Source organism: Lissotriton vulgaris, chromosome 8 (genome assembly GCF_964263255.1).
Source record: "Lissotriton vulgaris chromosome 8, aLisVul1.2, whole genome shotgun sequence".
Taxonomy (NCBI): Eukaryota; Metazoa; Chordata; class Amphibia; order Caudata; family Salamandridae; genus Lissotriton; species Lissotriton vulgaris.
Window position 1 is genome coordinate 1305089304 of NC_141696.1, and position 24299 is coordinate 1305113602.

The 24299-nt window shown below is 42.9% G+C and overlaps 1 protein-coding gene across 2 annotated transcripts in view; it reads right to left on the reverse strand.

The window, feature by feature from the left end:
* Positions 1 to 24299, reverse strand: part of ACAT1 (acetyl-CoA acetyltransferase 1) — a 174814-nt gene that overhangs the window by 2577 nt on the left and 147938 nt on the right. The window contains exons 9-11 of one of the 2 annotated variants that reach the window (XM_086935236.1): positions 18781 to 18894; positions 18576 to 18640; positions 7401 to 7558 (exon numbers count right to left, since the gene is read on the reverse strand). In XM_086935236.1, coding sequence (XP_086791362.1) covers positions 7401 to 7558; positions 18576 to 18640; positions 18781 to 18894 — 337 coding nt within the window. Of the gene's footprint in view, positions 1 to 7400; positions 7559 to 11334; positions 11986 to 18404; positions 18641 to 18780; positions 18895 to 24299 lie in introns of those variants that run through there. The other variant, XR_015299355.1, reaches the window with a different exon arrangement.

The following is a 24299-nucleotide window of genomic DNA, read 5'->3' on the forward strand; positions in this document are numbered from 1 at the left end:
ATACCCACAAATTTGCAATTCAAGTATTTCACAGTAAAAGAAAAAGTTACTTCAGTAACGCCTTGTCTAGTAGAGACTCTTAGCTAGCTACAGATTCCTTATCTTGGAAATGTCCAGAAACTGGGGAATATTCTAAGAGTACCTCTGCACGGATGTATGACGGTACAACGCGTGCTTTTACAACGCGTACCGTTATGACGCAGGTTTTATAACGCAATTCGTTACAGCGACTTGCGTTGGGGGGCGCTGGATAGTGAATAGTTTAATTTACTATTCTAACTCCAGCACCCGTGGATAGTAGGGAAGGTGTTGGATAGTAAATTAAACTATTCCCTATCCTAGAGCGCCCTCCAGCGAAAGTCGTAACAACTTTCTTTGTAAAACCTGAGTGGTAATGGTACCGCGTTGTAAAAGTTTTGTGGTAAAGGATGTCCCCCCCTCTGCACGATGGTAGGTGGCGAGGTTCAGGTCAGCATCATCTGTGTCAGATGTGATGTGCGAGGTGCCTACTTAGGCGATACCCCAGCATGCACATGTCTGGTTTTTTTCATGACTTTCGATGTAGGAAGCACAGACCAACAAAGAATGCTGACAGATTAGTCTGCTTTGCTAAAGCCCTTAGAAGGGAGTCCCTACTGAATAAACACGCAAGCTCTTAGGTGGTAGCTTCTTGGCCAATGCATGCAGAGCACTATCCCTTGTGAGATGGTTTCTTTCTGCACTGCCTTCCCTTTCTTAGCCCCGATATGTCCTACAAAGAGTCCGGGTAAAATGTGGTATAACGGCATGTATATAGAGGGCCTGCAGTTTGCGGACCCTCCTGGCCGATGTTATGGCTACTAGAAAGCCTGTCTTGATAGTCCGCAAACAAAGTGGGAAGTTGTGTAACGTCGCAAAGGGAACACACATGAGGAAGGCAAGGAAGGACCAGGTTAAGATATCACATTCCTGAAAGGACTACAACAGAACAGGTGACTTAAACAAAGAAGGTTGAACTAGCAACTGCAAGAACACCGAAAGGGCACACAGATAACCTTTATCAGCGCCAAGAGCAGCGCCCTGCTGGGCCAAAGAAATAACAAATAGCAGAATCTTGTATAAGGGTGCAGAAGGTGGGGGCAATGTTTCAGGATGTTCAGGTTCGGTGCAGAATCTCCTCTTGCTGCAGCAACAGAAGATCCTCCCGAAGGGGCAGCTTAATCTAAGGAAGGATGCTCATGCTCAGAAGCTTGGGATATTAAACTCTCCCTGCCAATCCAGAGCCATAAGGATGACTTGGGTCCGGTCATTCCGGATCTTCTTGAGAACTCTCGGCAGGAGTGGTATCGACAGTAAGGTGTACAGCAGGTCAGAGTTCCAGGGGAAAAGAGTTTCAGAGACAGATTCATCTTGTGAACTCCAGTGCCCAAAATTGTCTGACACTGCATAAGCTCAGCAGTGGCGAACAGATGTAACCAAGGCTTTTCCCATTCTTGAAAGAGACCTTGCACCACCTCCGGGTAGAGACGCCATTCGTGATCCACTTGGCATAGACGGATTAGTTTGTCTGCCCTGGCTTTCAGAGAGCCTGCCAGATGCTGGACCAGGAAAATACCCAGAAGTTCCAACCGGGTCCCTTGACAAAGGTTCCAAGACTCCACTCTGCCTTATTTGTTGCAATACCACATGGTAGTGGTGTTGTCCATGAACAACACCACTACCCTTCCCTTCATCTCAAGACCTTCTTGTTCTCCAGATCCCTAGCAGTCTAGTCTCTGTCCCTATGTCCACTGGTTCACCGCTACCTAGCCCCATGAAACCGTCCCGGTATAAGCGCGCTCTACAAATATGTTAAAATTCAAATTCAAATTCACTAGCCTTCCCTTGAAAGAAGCAAGAAAGGCTTTCAGTGCCAACTGGATCCCCTGGAGCTCCAGCAGGTTGATCTCCTTATCTCCCAAATGGCCCTCTTCAGCCCGGAGTGACACATCTGTCACTACCGTCAGCTCTTGGTGGGAAAGGGAGAGGAGTCTTCTGCTGACACAATCTCTGTTCATCATCCACCACTGCAGGTCTTTTGCAGTTCCCTCAAACCAGGTCAGAGAGACTCCCCTGATGCTGTGCCCGCTGGAACTTCAGGTCCCATTGCAAAGCCCTCATATGTCAACAGGAATGGGCTGCAAGAAGGATGCAGGAGGCCACGAGACCCAACAGTTTGAGTCGGTGTCACCAAAATCCAGGACAGAGGCAGAAACATCAAAATCATAGCTCGAATATCCTGAACACGCCATTAAGGAGGATAGGGCTGTCACTGCACTGTCCAGAAAGGTCTGAAAAAAGAGAGCCCTTGAGAGTGAGTCAGGTGTGACTTGGGCAGGAGTCGGGTGTGACTTGGGCACACTGATAGTGCACCCTAGCAAATGCACGCGGTCCTCCGTAGTTTGGAAGTGGGAGACAACTGCCTGGGTCAAAACCCACCTTCAGCAGTTGAAGTAGGGAAAGACTGCAACCTCTGACGTCTGCAGATGTGCTGCAACCACCACCATCACTTTCATGAACACCTGAAGGGTGCTGGTGAGGTCAAAGAGGAGCATGGCAAACAGGAAGAGCTCTTGGCCCACTGTGAACTGCAGGTAGCGCTTGTGGGCCGGCAGAGTGGGGATGTGGAAATATGCGTCCTGCAAGTCCAACGCCACCATCCCGTCTGGAGGATCCAGGGCAGACAGAACCTGAGTTACGGTGATAATTTTTTTAACTTCTCATTTTTCAAGAAGAAGTTGAGAAGGCGCAAGTCACTGGAAAGTAGCAGGAATAGCGACGACGGCCTACTTCTGATGGCAGCACCCGCTCAATGGCTCCTTTAGCCAAAAGATACAATACATCTTGATGGAGTAAGAAGAGATGGTCCTCAGTCAACCTGTAGTAAGTGGGTGGCAAGGGTGGAGGGGTTTCCAGGTAAAGGATGGAGTAACTCTTCTGGATGATTTGCAAAACCCATTTGTCAGATGTTCTGGACTTCCAGTGGGGCAGGTTATGGCAGATCCTGCCGCATATTGGGTGCCCATGCAGGTAAGAGCGCAAACTAAAAGGGTTTGGAGGCTGTGGTTGCCAGGGGAGTGCTGGACTGACATGACCTTTGGCTTGTGATCCCACATTATCTGTGGGAGCCACACCCACAGCCACAAAAGGGCTGGGAACTCTGTAGGCCTTGGTGGCTAGATGAGAAAGGACGGGGTTGGTAGCCCCTACCATAGCCACAGAAGGGGTGAAAGGCAGACTGGGGTTGGCGAGAGGAGATGGATAGGCCCAAGGACCTGCCCATAGCTCTGCTATCCTTGAAGCTTTCCAGCGCTGAGTCTGCCTCCTCACAAAAGAGGTGACAGCCATCGAAGGGGGTGTCAATGAGAGAGGCTTGAGCATCCCCACAAAGCCAGTGGTTCTCAGCCAGGCGTGGCGCCTCAGTGGCACATACGATTAAATCAATCTGCCCAGTGAGTCACTTGTGTCAAGTCCAAATCTGATGGAGAACTTTGCTGCATCTCACTCATCTATTGCTTGCAAGAGTATGGCTTGGGCCTCCTCGAAGACTATGGGGAGCACTTGCACAACCGTATCCTACACAGTGTGCTGGTATCATCCTAAAAGGCATGCACTGTTCAACGACTGCAGTCCTAGACTGATGGAAGAGAGTCCTGTTACCAGAGGTATTCTGACTTTTAGATTCCTTGAGTTTTAGGGAATGAACCAGGATTGATCCAAGAAGTGGCGGCTTGGACCACCAAGCTCTTGGGGGTGGGATCCCTGGGAGCGGGGCAGTGGCGATGGGAGATTGTCCTGTGCACAGAAGCCCCCTGTGCTGGGCTTGGGACAGGCCCCAAGGAGAGGACATCTGTAAGGGTGTGGAAAAGTTGTGGTGCTGCTCTGGATCTAACACTGGATTTAAGGGTCCTGACTTGCATTGAGGCAAACCCTCTGGCGGAGAACCAGTAGCGGTCTCTCCCTCACCCGTAGGGTCGAAAGGCGCTCCAGAGAGTCGGGGTGCCCTAATAGGAGTAATATAGCCTCATAAAAGTCTTGAGTTGGCCAGGAGGGGGTGGGGATTGCTCCAGCTGTGGGAAACTCTGGGAGGAGTAGAGTCAATCCTGGCACAAGCTCCACCATGAGGGAGACCTAGAATGTCAACGCTCCTGCACCAGGGACAATAACTTGGACTGGCGCAGAGAAGTTGAAGAGCACTGTAACATTTTAGACTTATTTTTATTATGGGACTTCCCTGACTTTCTTGATTAAGATGAGGACCATCAGGAGCGGCTCTGTGACTGGTCCTGGGAACTTCTCTGCAACCAGGACCATGAGAGTTACAGGGTTGTCCAAAGTCAGATGGAGAGCAGCCTGAGGGACCATTCCCCCAGCGCTTTTGGGTACATGTTGCGGGAGTCCTCGAAAGTCTGGGAATCGTGATCCCACTTCAAGCACCAAAGGTAAACCAGATGAGGCTCTATGACAGGCACCACATGGTTTGAAGCCTTTAGGCTAGTTAGGAGACATTCCTAGCACACCAAGGGATGCAATCTCGAAAAATTGCCTCAATAAAGTCGTGAAAATGGTCAATCAAAAAAGACTGGGTTCTCTCCATCTGGATCTATGCTGACAGAAAAAAGGTCCTGCACATGTCACATCCAGCACAGATGATGCTGACACTAAGCCGAGCAACACCACCTAACGGCATGCAGGGATACTGCTTGAAAATTTCCAGATCCAGTCTGACGCCTGGTCAATATTCCAAATAAGGAGTTAACCTCAAAATGATATGGACATTACATGCTGAATAAATCACTTTCGGTCTTTGTATACAAGTGAGGAGGTGAACAAGCATCATTCTTCCTCTCAGAAACAGATACTTCCTCTTGTGCTCTTCTCCAAATCCAGTTGTATTCCAAGAGATTTTCTTATAATGGCCACTTGGGGGAAACTGCTAACCCAGTCCCTGTCAAGTTCTCATGGTCCACCTAGATCTCTTTTTCAATAGGTCCTTTTACCTTAGCGGAATTCGGTCTTCGAACTATCAATTTCAACCAACTTTCAAGATGGTAGAATGTCCCTGCCTTTGCCCCTATGCAGACCTTCCTTATACCATCCATAGGTGGGATTATTAATATGAGAAACGTTTCACTCCCTTTACTAGAAACCCAAACATGATTGGTTCCAAGTCTGGGATCCCTCCTGTGCTCAGGAGAGACAGTCGGGCCTGGAAAAGGGCAACTTCAAAGCCACACTTATCACCATTTATTGTCAACATGCTATCTTGAACCTTTCTATCTGGCCCTGCAATATCTAGATTGTGTTCCTGTTCACTTGTCTCCCCAGGCATGCTAAGCCAAGTAGGGTAATTGACCAGTAATAGAGACACTATAGACAGGTTCTGATGTTTGTCCTTTGCCTAGGAGGGTGTCGCAGACCTCTTCAATGTGCTAATGACTGTCACTGGAGAAGAAAGAGTCTGGCCACAAAGAGGATTACTTGCCACACCTTCAAGCAGAGATAAACTACATTTTGCAAATTTGCATAGGCTGTATACTCAGAAATCAATATTCATCATTAAATTGGACTTCGGGTAAAAAATATATTGTTGTGAGGTTGAGGTTTAGCTTTCCACAAACATATTTGAGGAATTATGACATTTAATGCAAAGAAGACATTTTAATACTGCAGATTGCACAGAGAAATTATACCTCTAATCTGGTCACTACAGAGGACATGGCAATTCAATAATGGATATATCCCACTTTTATCCATTATGCACCTAGGCCCTGTGGTCTTCAGTCCACTGCTTGGGGGTAATGTAAACTGTGGGATTTCTACATCTCAAAACAGTTGCCTTTGATATTAGGCTGTAGTCAATCAAGACATGATTTTAAAGTCCATATACAACAAAATGAGGTAGTAGTCGAGACAAGACGTCGCACCCCGTATATCTAACCAATTTTTTCAGGCAAACAGTATTAAAGAGGTATAAGTAGATTATCTGTATTCAAGTTAAAGTGCCATTCAGGGTAATACCACACCCTACTACCTTGGGTGTGAGTGCACAATGGACAAAGCTCTTGTGTTACAATATCTTTCAAATAGTATCCACCGGCACTCAAACAAGTTGTTTAAAAAATAATCATATGTATTTTGAAATTACCGAACATAATTTTTCACTCTTCACAGGGTCACAAATTCTATGAAAAATGATTAATATTTCAACAGTTTTAATGATTCCACTGAGCATATATCTAACTAGTTTCAATTTTCACAATGTGGTGATGAAAATTTCCAAACCCTATTAATGTAGAAATGTTTATTGATTTCTAAATACATATGACTAAATATAAACAACTTGTTTGAGTGCCGGGGGATACTATTTAAAAAATTATTTTAAAGTCGTTCCTCTGCTCTCTACTTCATAGTACCACAGTTTTAAATAAACGTTAAATATGCCCTTCGAGGTTAAAGCAATCATTCAGCATGGTTTAAGGGCCATTGGACATGCACTGTGTGGCTATTCAGCAGAGTCTCACTGCCCAGTGTATTATTCCAGCAGAACAAGCAGTCAAAACAATTATGAGAGACAGACCATCTTTCTGACCGATCCTGAATCTACTAACGTGCACAGCAGGTTGGAAATATGAGAAAAGCAATTACATAGAACATGGGAATTATATGTTCAGCCTGCTGTATTCTTTGTATGTATGTATGTATGTATGTATGTATGTATGTATGTATGTATGTATGTATGTAGAAGACCATGATGAGCACATGGGCTCTGAGGCCTTCTTCCTCCCCTTCTAGCAGGTCACATGATGTTGCCTGACCTGAACCTAAGAGGCTGAGCATGCATGCAACTTTACTGCTGCTGCTGTCTACGTGACTGTGTTGGATCATGGGTCCCGCTGGCACCAATTTTAAATTGGGCATGTGGTTTCCCTCCGAGCATACTGCACACTGCTGTCTGCTGTGAAAACACACAGCTCTGACAAACTTCCCTCAGATCCAATCAACAAAATATTTTGGGAGGTGATAACACTCCACGCAGACACACTGCTGTGTCTCTAACCACGAAACTGCAGCACAGATTTAAGTGCACATTAATTGTATCTATTGACAAGGGATATATGGGTAGTGTCCAGGGGGAGGCTCAGTGGCGTAGCTAGACCTACAACCACCCGAGGCGGACCCGGAGTTTGCCGCCCGGTGCAACTTAGAAACTAAGGGGAAGAAGAGGAGATCTACAACTCTTTCAAAGGTGTAGCAGGCGGCACTGGACTGCACTTTCTATATGTTAATGGAGAGCTACAATCCCAAAAATGCTGCATTTCCATACTTTCCAATTCGCCACGGTCTCTTGTGTTGTCAATGTCTACTACAAATATACTAACCCTATTGGATGGCCCAACGAGACTGCCCCTCCGTTCACATTGACTTTGTCGGGATCGATCCCCAGCATTTTGATGTTGGCTAAAACAACAACACTGAAGGCTTCGTTGATCTCCCACATGGAAATGTCTTCTATCTTAAGGCCTGCATATTCTAGAACCTGCAAAGTAGAAAACGAGAATGTTAATTATACTGTACATAGTGTTGCAAGTTTAATGCTCAGTTGCTCACTGACGATTATCGTTACTCACAGTTCCATTTTACCTCTGCGCAGTCTTTACAATAAAAGATAGAGTCCTCACGTCACAGGCTATCATAACCCCTCAGAAAAGAAAACGTATTTCACTTAGTTTCAAAGGGAATTAGACCAGTGTCTCTTAGTCTTAACTTGGGCCCTTCGATCATTATAAATCTGCTCCACGCTATCCAGTACCTACTCCATGCCCTGTAGGACATGGAACATGGGGACTACAGGACTTGCAAGTGAAGGAATGCAGGACTGTGATATTGAAGACTAGTACTTGTAGTGATTAGGACTGTCAGTGAGTGAAGTATTTTATCTGTGAGGAAGGAAAATTCCTATTAAGAAATTAGGCCATTACAAGCTTGTTTGTCATCCACATCAAAGTCTTTACTCCAAACCCAGCTCACGTGTGCTGAGAAAAACACTAGACCCCTAAACTGCTGGGACACAACCCATTTTAACTTCCTGAAACAAATTGCACAATTTACAGGTTAGATGTATTTATAACACCTGCCTCAAATCCATTGGAGAACATACCACACAAGAATCAAAAGAAATGCTTAATAATGGTATTCCATTACATGGCAGAACATATAGAGCACATCATACCTCAAGGAAGCCCACTGCACACCTCAGATGAGAAGGACCCTTCGTAGCGAGATGGATGAATCATGTCAGAAGGCTCACTTCTGGCTTACTAACCGTATCTTAAGGTTTAGTACAAGCAGAAGGGGTCTTCTGGTAGATGGAGTTTACTCTGGGAGTGAAGATAGTGAACTATGTAGTTCCATAAGGAACAGTAAAAAGACTCGTTTTCATAATATTATTAGGAATATTAGAAAAGGACTTTGAAGAAAGCACGCCCCGTTGCAAAAGGCACCAGGGTCTGAGACGCAGCTGCTACTCAGGAATAAGTGGGGAAATCTGAAGTGGATTTAATGAGGCTCAAGGAACAGTGACTGAGATTCAATGAGGTTCAGGACACTGTGTGCATCTTCATAAGTAAGAAGTACAGCTTTTACTTAGCTTAAAAGAGGAGAATGCCCTTCTTATATTATTTTAGTTTTCATGTATGAAGTTCTCTTTTTATTTTGAGTGGTCACAGGCAGGGCTTCAAGGGGGAGGGAAGTCCTGCAAGTGCTCAGCAACAGCAATAATAAAAAATACCATCCCTGAAACAGGTCCCTATAAGTCTCTATGCTCGCATGGCAGTGCAGGTTGGTGCATCAATATCGGGAGGAGGCGGTCTCTCTTATACATACAATCACTGGCCAGGTGATGAAATGCACGCCACTGGAGTGTTTGCTGGGGTACGTGCCTGGATTGAAAGCTACAGTGGGTCGTTGTGTACGGGTTGCATTGGTGTTGGCAAAGAGGAGGGTTCTGTTCACGTAAGATAGTCGCCCGTGCACTGCTAAGTGGATAAAAAACTTGTTGTGAGCAGCTGGATCTATACGCTGAGGAACTACCGACGGCCTCACGACCTAAAGACATTTGGGCTCCCTTACGGGAATACTTAGTGGCTCTGAGTGAACAGGGTGAAGGGTGTCAATTAGAGCCATCATACCACTGGACAATGCAAGTATGTGGGAAGGGGGCCGGGATGCAGATATGTATGTTGTTTTAGATGACAATGATGTGCCTGATCGTTAACGTAATTTTTTACAGGAAGGGGTTATGTTGGGGTTTGTTATACTTTGCGCAAAGTCATTGCAATGTATACGTAAGTGATGTATGTACTATGTGCTGTTGAAAATAATAAATAAAATTTAAAAAAATTTTTTTTAAAAAAGTCTCTATGCTCATGTCCTTAAGTGTCCAAGTAAAATCACTTGTCTTGTTCTGGACAAAGAGTGTAAGAACCCTTAAAGCTATCCAAAGTGGCAATTAAATCTCCTTTTACATTTCACACGTTTTACGTAGGACGATACATATGCCGTTATTCCCCATGGGTAGATACTTTTTCCTACCTATTGTGTTTCTGTGTTTTTGTTTTTGATGCAACATATAAAGTCTTGTATACAGCAGACTGCAAACTGAGTCAACTCTCTGAACGGGTTCAGGCTGTCTATAGGTGTCCATAAACAGGCAGGATTGAGAGCTCTAGAGTCAACGCTGAAGGAAGTGCACGTTTTTTCAAGTTCCTATTAGTGACTAGAAGATGTTTCGGCTACATGTTCATTCCATGTGACTGCCTAGGAAAATGATGTTCATGGGAGAACTGGAGTGGCTGAGAACTCACAAGCACACTCCTACACCATTGATCTTTGTCAAGTTTAAGTCACAAGCTCAAAAACTCAGAATCTTTGAGAATCTCATAATAATTTAGAATTGAAGCATTGTAAATTCTTGTTGCTCACAACAGTGAAATTGTCGTTACTCATTTATCTGATAACCAATAAAGACAAGCACTGTAAAAAAACAAGAAGGCTGGCCCTTTGCTGTACCTTGATGGCCCTCTCGAGTCAGAACCAACAGCTTCAAGTCTTCAATAGTGCTGTAATGCTGCATTACGTTAGAGTGACTCTCGGGTGAGATGCAACTGCTGAAAGTCACAAAGCTGCAGTGCCGCTCATAGTTACTAGATGTCCCTTCTAGAGTCCGCGGCAGCTGCTTGAAATGTCACAAAGCTGAAGGGGTGTGGCTTCAAAATGTAAGCTTGCATACACACTTTCGCTACTCTAATTATATGCGGTTGTTTTCTAGAAGATAAATCGCAAAACTGGTTTAGGATTAGCAATTAAAACTGCAAATTACAGTAAATGTCTTGATTGTTCTGGAACACCATGATGACACCCTAATAAACATAGGCACTAGCAGGCACTGTAAATTCAAGCGCCGTGCATTTTATTCTTAGAAAAATACTTTTTCACTGGAGGTACTCGTGTGCCAGTAAAATACAGGTACCTATAGTGAAGCGAGTCTATATCTGAACTGTGCTGACCCAAGGCTCTATCCTGTGTGCAATGGCAGGAGGATGCAAAAAGTTAATGACACCTGAAAAAACTTCCGATAAAGAAATGTAATCCAAAGCTCTTCTATTTACGACACGTATAAAGATTTATATGTATTCTCCCTATGGAGGTTTGGGAAACGTAAAGGCTAATAAAACCTCACACACTTGTAGTACCTCACGCTGTTACTAGATGTTCATTTCGAGTCGGATGCAACAGTCGGAAAAGTCTTTCACAAATGTGCATACTAGAAGTGGTTATTACGAATTTACGAGCCCTTCTAGAGTGAGATCTAACAAAAAATGTTCTGTACAAGGCTGAGGTGTTGTGGCTGCAATATACACATCTGCATGTACACTTTTGCTACTCTAACGATTTGTTCTTGTTTTCTATAGGATAAATAAACATATGAAAGCTGGTTGATGATGAAAGCTGGTTGATGATGAATTAACTTTGGAACTATCAATAAATGTTTTGATCACTATGGAACACTAGATGACACCCATACAAAGTTTCGCTAGCAATCTTTGGTAAATTCTAGGGCTGTCAACCTTATTTTTAAGTGGTCTGTTTTAAAAGAGGTGATACACGTGCTAAGGAGGAACTGTGCAAAGCTACTGCACCATACTGTGTTTTGTGATAGAAAAAAGCATAACGTCAGTGATAGTAGTGCAAACCAATGGATTAAGAAATCTGAACAAAGGTCCTTTTATATTTATATGTATATTTTTACTATGATTTTTTTTTTTTAGAATATCTGTGGCTGGCAGGACTTTCACAAGCCTGCAGTACCTAAAGATGCTAAAGGATAGATAAATATGCCAACTTTGGTTTTACAGACGAGTCAATACTGAAGCTTTCAATAAAAGTCTTGGTATGGAAGTAGGTAATGACACCAGACTGTACATAGGTACTGGCAGTCATTGGTAAATACAAGTGTCTTCCTATTTCTGACCTTGCGGGGGCTATTTTAGGTGGATGCATATATATGTGTATATATATGTATAGTCCCTCAAAGTAAAGGCATCCAATGGCTGAAGTGAGCTGACCCATTGTCCTATACTATGTGAAGTGGTGGGAGGAAGTATAACTTGAGTGACATTTGAACAGCCCCCTGGATAAAACGAACTGATTGAAGCTCCTCTAAATGTATATATTATTGTATTACGTGAGAGCTAAAGCTGTTTTCAGGCCAAACGTAAACATTAGTGCTAACAAGCACTGGTGCAACAATAGGTGTGGCTTGTCGTAGGTGTATGTTTCGTTTTGTTATGCAGCATCAGAACGTGTTATAGACCATAAACTTCACTATACAGACTGTGCATCTTGTAAAGGATTCCAAGCTATATTTCTTTGGCTAACCCCATATTTGTTATACCACGTAATATACTGCTCACATGCCGCTCGTAGTCGTCTCTGTGCACTAAGGACTTGTGCTACCCTTCGCGCTATCAGGCGCAGCTTTTGTTTGTTCAACTCGGCGGAGCTTGGCCACTGTGAGAGGGATACCTTTGTGTGGAATATACTGTTGCTCAGAGTCAGGGGCTGGGACTGCGAGACCCAGGGAGCACCACGCAGGAAGAACGCAGCGCACCTGGTGTCTCTTCCCACCCCTGCCCCTCCCCGCTCCATCAGGCTCTTAATGACTCGCGGCCCCCGCTTCGCGGGAGCCGCTCGTAGTCGTCTCTGTGCACTAAGGACTTGTGCTACCCTTCGCGCTATCAGGCGCAGCTTTTGTTTGTTCAACTCGGCGGAGCTTGGCCACTGTGAGAGGGATACCTTTGTGTGGAACATACTGTTGCTCAGAGTCAGGGGCTGGGACTGCGAGACCCAGGGACCACCGCGCAGGACGAACGCAGCGCACCTGGTGTCTCTTCCCGCCCCTGCCCCTCCCTGCTCCTTCTATATAGCCACGCTCTTTACCGCGAACGCGGAACGCGCGCGGACGGGCGCCGGACGAAGCCCGGACAAATGGCGGACAGTCTTAGACAGTCCGAGACAGGCTGTGACTGGACGGGGCACGACATACTGACCGTGCCGACACCAAGTTACCCTGCTAAAGTAAGACTCTCTGTGCTTGGTTATAATTATATTGAGGTTTGTTATTTATCCCCATTTTCTTACAGCGTATAATTCTATTGTATGGTATAGAAACTGTGCTATAAGTAACACTATTTAGGAAGCCAAAAAAGATTCCTGCTGTTGCGGCAAACACTATGGATAACTATATGGTACACGTTGTATCTAAAATTAATAGTGAAAGAAGACAGTCACTAGGACTAAGTCAATCCCCTATTCTTCACCCCCTGAGCCCACCACCAAATTCCCCGTGGGTAGATATAACATCTCAGGGTGTAGGAAACGAAGTTCCAGACACTGAGATACGTGATAGTGAGACCATTAATCATAGTGTACTTCTAGAGACGGACCAAGAATCTGGTCACGAAAATGACACTGAGTCGCAGGTTGATGTTACAGTTCAGGATTCCCCTATACAGGTGGACACACAGGTGGACACATTAGTAGAGGATCCCCTTATTCCTGTGCCTGTTACTCGGGCGGTCAGAAAATGTAGAAAAGCCCAGACAAATCGCGGAGGGTCTCGTCCAGGGAGAAAAAAGGGCTGCATCACCAGTGAAAACTAGGGACAAAAGTAGGGGGCATGGGGATGATAGGGACGAACAAATTGTGGACAATGAGTTATTTAATAGGATAGCGTACATGATTGATTGTAAGCTCAAGGCCATCATTAAACCGTTGGTGGCTAAATTAGATAAACTCACCGCTGAAGTAAAGAAATTGGGTGGGGCCCAGAAAAAGATAGCGGATGAGGTGACAAACACTTTAACCTTAGTCACAAATTTAGCCAACACAAACAAAGAGCTTACTGTGAGTGGGACAGAGGGAGGTGCAAATGTGGCACTGACCATCCCCCCTGGACATATACCAGTAATAGATCATAACCACTCAGTGACAAGAGAAGATCCGCCTCCAAAACCATCTGTAACGACCACATTATGCACAGAAAAAGATTAATTGCAATTTATAGAAGAAGCCTCACCCTTAGTGTTGGTACTGGCAAACGTTCCCCCTCTGGCTACTGGCCAAATAGAATCCCCTACATCACTGACAAGTAAGGCCCTGCACTGGCTGTCTGGTAATATGCAGATGGCCCCCTGGGGGAAACAACAGCTAGCAGGAGAGGTCAGGTCGGCCAGAAGGGTACCTTGGATAGGGCATAACCCAAAAAAGTTTAACGGTGACTGTATAGTTTTAAACTTCTCCAATTCGGCTGTACTACCTAATATCTTGTCTAACATACTCCCCCCCCCCCCCCAACGTAGGAGAGGCACTATTGTCCCACTTACCTTAGAATTTTTTGGTGAGAAACAGCGAAGTATGACTTATCCCAAGACAATCCATAACTAAATAAGGCCAGTACGGAATGTAATAACAAACGGATGGGGTATAGGCGCTCCTGTTAACAATTGGGGGTGTAGTTTAGAGAGGTGGGAAGGCCCACATCAGTTACACCAACACAAGTATCAATACTCAACCCATTTAAATAACCAGTACAACGTCCCTATTTCAAACAGGTATGACACTCTTTATGGACAGGGAGGGCTGGAAGGGGTTGAATGACTACCTGATACACTTTTTTTCCCTGACCATAGTAATTGTATACAACAAGATGTAGGACTAGGAAATGAGGATAATATAACTGTGCTGCATGGACCTATTTCCGAGGTGGCAGCTTCATCAGCCCAGATAAATCGACCTATTAATTTATTAAACACGTGCAACCCTGTTTCTACTTAAGTAGATATAATATATAATTCCTTGGAAGAACAGGTAGATAGACGTACAGGGCTATCGTATGTTACCCCAATTGAAAAGGCAGACACAGATACTAAAACTTTGTGTTCATTATCACCCTGCAACGAAAGCTTAATATCATGGAACATCGCAGGGCTTCTTGATAAATCTAGTGACATCGTGTGGTTGTCTCTAGTCAAACAATATGCGGTGATATGTCTCCAGGAAACATGGCTGGTGGAAAAAAAAATGTTCATATTGAGGGGTATCAAAGCTTTTTTATTCCAGCAGAACCATCAAATAGCGGTAGAGCAAAGGGGGGACTGGCAATCTATGTTAATTTGGCTCTTACATGTTTTAAAGCGGAGTATTATTCTGGAAATAGAAACATCCAGGTTTTAGAGCTAAAGAGGGGTAAAATCACTTTTACTCTGATCAACTTCAATAATGCAGTGAATCAGACTGGTGACTGTAACATACTGCCTTTGTGTGATTTTCTGAGAGACAATGCGGGGAATTTGCCGCGCCAAATGCTGATCGCAGGTGATTTTAATACACATCCGTGTGGAAACCCTGGAGAGACTGTTATCGACCAACTGGGATGTAACAGCCTGGAAGGCTTCCACTTTGATCACTCGCGGCGTGGAATACAATTAAACACGCTAATGAATGAAAATAACTTAATTACAGCTATGACTACGGTGGCGGCCCAAACTCTTTTCCCCGTTCCTACGTTCAAAGACCATACAAATGGATCATACATAGATCACATTCTATTGTCTGCTGACCTTGCGAACACTGTTCTAGACTTCTACATCCAAATGAGCATTTATAGTGATCACAACCCTATATGTATCAAAATGGGTGGGGGAATCTTTGAACAGCGAAAGCCACGTGTGGATCGTGGGTCCATAAAGTGTATAAATGGAAAGCGTCGCCTAAAATGGACAATGGTGAACTGTGAAAATCTGTATACCTCTATTAATAACCTGTGCAGCTCCGAACTCTCATTATGTAGATCACCTGTATCATCATCGCAACAAATTTCGGCAGCCTTTGAGGGTGTTGCTTTAACTGTAGGGTCGATGTTAATGGTGCCAGCTAAAGGGAATGTTAGTAGTCATCTAAAATGGTTTGATAACTCTTATTCTAAGGCCAGCCGTGATCTTAAGATGGCATTGAAAACCAAACCCAGAGACCCGGTCCAAATTAAGGTTATGCGTGCTAGGTATAAAAAGTCCCTTGCCACCCGAAAGAGAGAGGTAAAGAAAAGTGATTGGGAGTCCCTTTTAGATCCGAAACTTTGAGAAATAGTGCTAAGTTTTGGGAAACTATAAATAAACCCTTGTTTGATCATTCAAGCAATTCCGCCGTGGGCACAAATATCCCAGAGGAAGAGTGGGTTAACCATTTTAGCTCTATTTTTAAAAGCAATGAGTTCCAGGCAGAACATACTCCGGTTAAACCTAAGGAGAATTCCTTGCTCTTCTCAATAAATGAGGTTGAAAAGGGAATTGAAGGGCTAACAAGTAATAAGGCCCCAGGACCGGATGGCCTCCCACCGGACCTTTTTAAATCATGCATATCGCTATGGGCGCCAGTCCTCACTGCTGTATTCAATGCGGCTGTGGTTTCTGGTTGCCCAAAGTCATGGGGGGTATCCACCATCGTACCAGTGTTCAAGAAAGGAGACCGCAATAGCCCCCTCTGCTACAGACCAATATCATTAATTAACTCGGTTGTCAAAGTAGTGGGGGGAGTAATTTTAAACAGACTAGTTGCATGGGCAGATGAAAATAAAGTAATATCCCCAATTCAATATGGTTTCAGGCCCGGTCACTCTACGATTACCCAGTGTCTGAATCTGTACCTAATTATAGGGAAGTATACTATGGCTCGTCAAGGCACAATTCACATGGCGTTCATGGATCTATCGTCGGCTTTCGACTGCGTAAGCCGTAGAAAGCTCTGGGACGCCATGGTGAAAATGGGCGTAGAGCAGAACTTAATCTGTTAGTAGATATGCATTTTGACACGAGAGCAAACGTCCGGTACACGCAAGATTTAAAAGTGACAAGAGACTTCGGAGTGTACCGGGGCGTCCGGCAAGGGTGCATTTTAGCCTCGTTCCTTTTTAATTTATACATAAATGATTTGGAAGAGTATCTTTTAAGTACAGGAGCAGATTACCCTTATGTTGGACGGAAGGGACTGCCGGTTCTGCTTTATGCGGATGACGCAGTCCTTTTGTCCAGGACTGCTATTGGTCTTCAAACATTGCTAAATTCCTTTTTTACTTTTATGAAATCTCGAGATCTGAGTATAAACAACTCCAAATCTTTCGTAATGAAGGTTGGCCAAGGTAACAAAAAGCCAAACTGCCTAAATGTTAATGGGGTAATAATCCCAGTAACAAAAACATTCTCCTATCTCGGAGTCCTGTTCGACCACCAACTGAACTGGGGACCCGCGGTACAGAAAAAAAAGGGAGAGGTAACCCGGGCAAATGCAGCAATACTCGATTTTGCAAGAAAAATGGGCAATAGCCCAGTGGCTGCATTGCTCCAACTTTACCAGGCTAAGAGTGTTGCTATTGCATGTTATGGCAGTGAGCTATGGGGATATGCTTCACTAGGAGCCCTGGAGATAGTAGAAAATAATTTTCTTAAACAGATACTGAGGGTCCCTAGGGGAACAGCAAATTTTTCCGTACACGAAGAGCTGGGAACGCCATTTTTATGCGATAAAATAGCAGTAAACCCTCTATTATGTTGGCTAAACTGCTGGTTAAATAATGATGTACCTCTTACTCAGCTCATATTGAAGGAAGCGTTAACATGGGAAAATAGGCTTAAGGTTCCATGGAAAAAGTATATAAGCAACTGCTTTAACGAATTAGGGCGCCCGAACTCTTTAACTCCAGAATCCATTACGAAATTGGATGTTACTTTAGTGAAGAAGGCTTTTATCTCTTCCAGGTATTTAGCAAGGGAGGAAGGTGAAATAAGGAAAGGAAGTGTACGAAAACATGTGCTATTAAAAACAACTTTGCTCATGGAACCGTATTTGTCATGGCCGATGTCAATGAAATGATGAAATGAATGAAACTTATATAGCGCACGACTTACCCTGGGGCATCTCAGTGCTTGCTTAGGGAACCCGTCCTGGTATTCCCCTGTGAGATAACCCTGGCAGGGTATCCACAAGGTGAAAGCCAGGCATCCCACCGCGAGGGGCCGTTGTGGAGATTAAGCAAGCTATTGCCCAGAGTCGCAGAGTGTAAACCCGTGAGTCGAGAAGGCACCGGAGCGAGAATTAACGAGTCCGTGGAATTTTTGAGCCCAAGACCCGCCGAGGCGGGGAATTGAACCCTGGTCCCAGGCCGAACTCAATCTCCAGGTCTGCCGCCTCTAACCCCTGAGCCACACTTCTCCAAGTTACAATTGTTTCCTGCTGACGAGGTTCCGGCTGGATTTATTCCACTTACTTCTGGCTGTGCCTAAGGGATCCTACCGTGGTCAAGTGTTGCCGGCTTGCGGCTGCGACAAAAAGTCTCCGCAAGACCTGGCACACTTTTTATTTTTCTGTCCCTTCTATATTATACCACGGAGGCTATATTTAAAACCCTGTCTTAAAAAACTGAACTTCTCACAATTTAGACCAGCACTTTACTACCTTCAGATGTTAAGTTGTGATTGTACTTTATTTGTATGCAGTTTTTTAAAATTAGCACTCAAATTTAGGAAAAGTATGGAAGGGTAATAGTGCTGGTGATAGACATATTTTTAGATAAGCACCAACTTTTATATATTCCCAGATCATTTTCTTTTATCATCCTGAGAGTACATTCTGCCTGTAACTTTTTGCAATTTTTCTGCTCTATGTTGTTTTTTAATTTCTCTATGTAAGTATGAGTCAATATATGTTTAGTGTGATATGCTTTTATGGTTGTTATTTTAAACAACCGAATAAAGTTATTTGACCTGACCTACTGCTCACATGTAACATTGGATTCAAATCCCTATCCCAAATAGATATTACATAAAATGGAATAGGTAGGTAACAGAAATACATTATTTCAAATTTAACACATTGATTACCAATGTGCAAAAAGCATATTTTGCTAACTATGTGCAATATCCGACTGTTTGTAATATTCTTACCTGAGGAATAGCATATGCTGGTGCAATTGGAAAATCTATAGGATCAACAGCTGCATCAGCAAACCCTATAAAAGAAAAAAAGGCATGCATGAATACAACCATCTTTTGTGGGCAGATGCACAGTAATGAAGTATTGAGACAAACACACAAACAAACAAAGCCTTTGGTACAGTGTTGTTTTATGAAGGTCAAGCACAAAGAGTACCTCGAATTCTTGCCAGTGGGGCGACATTGAACTTCTTGGCAGCATCAGCAGTCATGAGGACCAGGGCAGCTGCTCCATCATTCAGAGTGCTGGCGTTGGCAGCAGTAATAGTTCCTGAAATAGAAAGACACGAGGGCTGAATAGGAGCACAGGAAAAACGTGTCCAGGCGGCATATTGCCGCTGTAAATAAAATTAATATTTATAACATGGTCAGAGGCTCGGTGGATTGCACTCTGATTAAGGAGTATATGTTAGCCTCATATTGTGGCGTTTGACTGGTATGCTTCACATGGGCATTTTTTCTTCTATGTCTATGGATCTGAAATTCATAAAATGTCAATCTCAATCTCATACATTTCCAAGATTCACCAGTTGCCCGTCCCTCCAATTTATATTTCTGTTAGGATGCACAATTCCCAAAATGCCCTGCGCCAAGGACAGCATCTCAGATCTACGAACATGGATGCGCTGCTTTTTTACCCTTCGCTTCGAACCGTTTTCAAGGTCTTCTTTTGTCTGGATTATTTTTATTATTTGTCAATCACATAGTTACTTTTTCTGTATCTTTAATCTTCAGATGAAATTGGACGTCTACTAGTCACTCCAAAATCAGATGAGGCCGTCAAAGCTGATCTTTGTGCTGCAATGAACAAAACAGATTGCCAATACTGTGCAATGATTTAATTTTTCAAGGGTATGAACTAGCTGTCGCTCATCCCAAAGACCACTCTTTCAGTCGAAGCTTTTTTCAACAATAGATGCGTTTATTTTACTTTTTATTTTTCTTTTATTTTTTGAGTAGAAAAGTTTTTTAGGGTGTGGGACATCACCGCATATATAATTTAACTTGAATCAATTACATTTATCATAAACAATCAACGAGGATGATAAGGAACTAATGGGCTGAGGATTTAAAGAAAAAAGAAGGAAAGAAAGGAAAGAATGCCAGGGATTGTACATTTAACACATAACACTTACAGGCGACAAATTCACGACAGACAACAAAGAATATATTGAAATTAGAAGGGAAAGAGGGTACTTTTCCTCTAACGAGGGATTAATTTTTTATTTATTCATTAGATGTCCTATCAGAGTCCTGTTTTAAGTTAAGCAGGTGGGCCTACTCCACTAGATGGTAAAATGAACAGATCTAGATTTAATTCAAAACAATAGACCATCCAACATTATTAACTTCAAAACATATTTGAAATTTGATTGGTGTATGTAGATAAATAAATCAGAACAGAGGTCGACGCGTTTCGAATCCCTGAAGTTTGGGGGATTCTCTTCAGGACCAAACACCAATATCTGTAAGACATAAATTAAATAACGTACTGTCAGTTATTCGTGCGAGCAACTCTCAACTTACATCCAACTCAGCATGTACTCAGTGCATACCTGAATTGTCTCGTAGTGTATACACTTCTGGAGAACTAAAGAATCAAAGAAAAGAGAAAAAATACACTTGTCTATCGATGTTGAATAAAAAGGGGAGGCTTCAAAAAGAGGTGTTTCATAGAAGTGTGACTTACTTGTATAGTCAATCAAATTCTGTCCTATTCAAATCCGTTTACTTTATATGTCCGTGATTCGGTTTTCTGTGTAGAGATGTTCTTCTTCTCTGGAAGAAATGGAGACGCTCATGAGTTCATTCATGGAGCGACGTATCTGTGTGTTTGAACAGCTAGGTGAATATGGACAAAAGTCTAAAATAACGTTAGGGAGCCAAATGCCATGTCGTATTTTCAAGAGAATTATTTCGGATTGATGATTAGACTACAGTACAGTATGCTCGAATGTCCCCAATTGCGTGATAGCTTACGGCGGAAGCATTTAAAAACAATGTCGGAAAACAGTACTACATCGCTGTAAACTGAATAACAAGCGGGCATCACATTTTGCTGTAAATTATCCTATTCGGGGTAGTTTACGGATGTACCTTAAATCCTATTCGATTTCCTCCTTAGTAGTGTCCCGCCATCAATGCGGACGCCAATGGCTTATTTTTCCGGGTCAGCTTGGTTGAACGAAAGTCGTATATGCCGTATGTAACCGCTAGTCATGCCGGGAGTTGTAGTTTAGCATCCATGATGCCGGGGAATTAAACAAAGTTGTCGCACTGTTATCCGCATATATTCTCATTCATACTGTTGTCGAATTGGTGGGAATATGTCTTGTTGCGTCTACCGCGTGGATTCCCGGATTTGAAGGTAGTTTTTTGTTGACAGCTATATGTGCTGGGGGAACATGGATTTGCACTTCGGACTCCATTTCAATCCGTGTACGAATGCATCTATAATTAGCAAGATGTACAATGCAAGACTGCTCAGTTATCGTACTGATGTATTTTAGTTACTCACAATGTGAGTGTAGTTGTGTTTCAGATTTTGTTCAACAGGGTGATTGACTGGTGTAAGACAAAGTACTTTAGTAAATCGCAGATTTATTGATGAAGCTTCAAAGATGGTATAATTCTGACATTTCATTTAAACCACGAATGGTTGTGTTAAATTTTAGAATAAGCATTGCCTCCCGCTGTCTCAGTTTGACCTCCACATCTCCACCTCTTGGGTCTGGTTCAATCTTGGATATTATTGTCCACTTAAAATCGTTTTCCGCATGGGCTTCCTCAATCCAGTGTTGGACTAAGGGGGCTGTGAGAACTTTCTTTCTTATCCTGGATTTATGCTGGGACATCCTTTGCCTGGCCTCTTGATTGGTTTTACCAATATAAAGCTTATTGCATGGGCAAATTATGCCATACACTAGGTTTCATGTTTTACAGTTCGTAAAATAATCATGTTTCCATGACACGCCCTCGTGTTGGAATAGATTCCCTTCAATTGTAGAGTTACAACACAGGCATGTGCCGCATTTTCGATGTCCAGTGATTGGGGGAAGACTGACATAATCTCGTAGAGACATAGTTTTTGTTATTGGTACAGCTGCTCGGACAATTTGGTTGGCAATACTCTTGTCCTTTTTAAAGGAAAATAATGGCACTTCTTTCAATTGATCATTAGTCTCTTTTAATAGGTGCCAGTTTTGCCGAATAGTTTTTTCAAGAAGTTTGATGAGGGACAAAAGGTTGACACACAGACTGTGCGATTCAATTGTTTCTTTTCTTTCTTTTTTAGCAATTCTTCCCGTGGAGTCCACCACGCTCGTTTGATGGCTTGTTTCAACAATTTAGCCGGGTACCCACGGTCAAGTAGTCTTTCTTTCAAGCTGTTGGCATGAATCATGTATTCATCCTTGAAGGAACAGTCCCACCGGTAAATTTTGCTTTAAGCTTCTCGGATGATTACTTGAGTAGTCTAAAGCTTTGTTCCGGTCAGATTTTTTCATAAATAGTGTAGTCACTAATTGACAATTGGAATACCTCGACATCCAGAAAGGAAAGGCGGGTTTTTGATGATTGAAGGCTAAATTGGATATCTCTTGTCCTGTTGTTGAGCCATTCATGAAATTGCGAGAGCTGTTCTGCATTACCAGACCATGTGAAGAAGACGTCATCAATGAACCGGACCCAGCCTCCGATCCATTGATGAAACGGGTTGTTATTATAGACAAATGTATCTTCGTATTGGCTCATAAACAGTATTGCCAGCTCTGGGGCGAATGGACAGCCCATTGCAACTCCCTTTATTTGGAAGTAGAAGTCGTCTTTGAATTTAAAGTAATTTTTTGTCTGGGCCATTTTGGCCAATTCCAGGATAAATTCAGTCGGGATTTTAGATGGCATTTCCCGCTTATTCAAAAATATTTCCAAAACCTCTAATGCTTGGTCCTGAGGAATTTGGGTGTACAGTGAAACAATATCCATACTGACCAAAAGGTCATGATCTGAATTCAAAGGTTGTTCATGTAGTTTATTTCGGAAATCGGTTGTGTCTTGGAGAAAAGATCTCACCTTAGTAGTGAAAGGTTTCAAAAAGAAATCAATGAATTTAGAGACCGGTTCGAACAATGAGTCGCGTCCACAATCCGAAATAATTCTCTTGAAAATACGACATGGCATTTGGCTCCCTAACGTTATTTTAGACTTTTGTCCATATTCACCTAGCTGTTCATTCACACACAGATACGTCGCTCCATAAATGAACTCATGATCGTCTCCATTTCTTCCAGAGAAGAATAACATCTCTACACAGAAAACCGAATCACGGACATATAAAATAAACAGATTTGAATAGGACAGAATTTGATTGACTATACAAGTAAGTCACACTTCTATGAAACACCTCTTTTTGAAGCCTCCCCTTTTTATTCAACATCGATAAACAAGTGTATTTTTTCTCTTTTCTTTGATTCTTTAGTTCTCCAGAAGTGTATACACTACGAGACAATTCAGGTATGCTGAGTTGGATGTAAGTTGAGAGTTGCTCGCACGAATAACTGACAGTACGTTATTTAATTTATGTCTTACAGATATTGTTGTTTGGTCCTGAAGAGAATCCCCCAAACTTCTGGGATTCGAAACGAGTCGACCTCTGTTCTGATTTATTTATCTACATAGACCAATCGAAATATGTTTTGAATTTAATAATGTTGGATGGTCTATTGTTTTGAATTAAATCTAGATCTGTTCATTTTACCATCTAGTGGAGTAGGCCCACCTGCTTAACTTAAAACAGGACTCTGATAGGGCATCTAATGAATAAATAAAAAATTCATCCCTCGATAGAGGAAAAGTCCCCTCTTTCCCGTCTAATTTCAATATATTCTTTGTTGTCTGTCGTGAATTTGTCGTCTGTAAGTGTTATGTGTTAAATGTACAATCCCTGGCATTCTTGCCTTTCTTTCCTTCTTTTTTCTTTAAATCCTCAGCCCATTAGTTCCTTATCACCCTCCTTGATAGTTTATGATAAATGTAATTGATTCAAGTTAAATTATATATGCGGTGATGTCCCACACCCTAAAAACTTTTCTACTCAAAAAATAAAATAAAAATAAAAAGTAAAATAAACGCATCTATTGTTGAAAAACACTTCGACTGAAAGAGTGGTCTTTGGGATGAGCGACAGCTAGTTCATACCCTTGAAAAATAAAATCATTGCACAGTATTGGCAATCTGTTTTGTTCATTACGTTATTGGCACAGCCTTACTGGGCTCTAGCCAAAACCCTATTTTGTTATCTGATCTTCGTGCTGCGGCAGGACTTTTCTCAGGCATACGTCGATATGGCCACATAACTTCCCTCGTACACTTACCAAACTGACTCCCAATTTCCAAACTGACTCCCAATTTTCAAACCCCTTACTTGTTCAATAAATCAGTTCACCTACATCCTCCAAAATGGCTGCCGTTACCATCACAGCAGAAAGGGAAAGCAGACTGCGCACTGAAGAGTCCATTCACACATGCACCCTTTTTAAGAAATCCTTTTTCAGGAAGCAAAGAACTGCCTTTCAATGCCTTCGACTGAGCTCTAATTTTGCGGCGTATTTTTTCACCCGAGAGATCCAGTAACCGTAGTAAAAGTAGTGAGTTAAGGTATCGTCTATGACAGTTGTG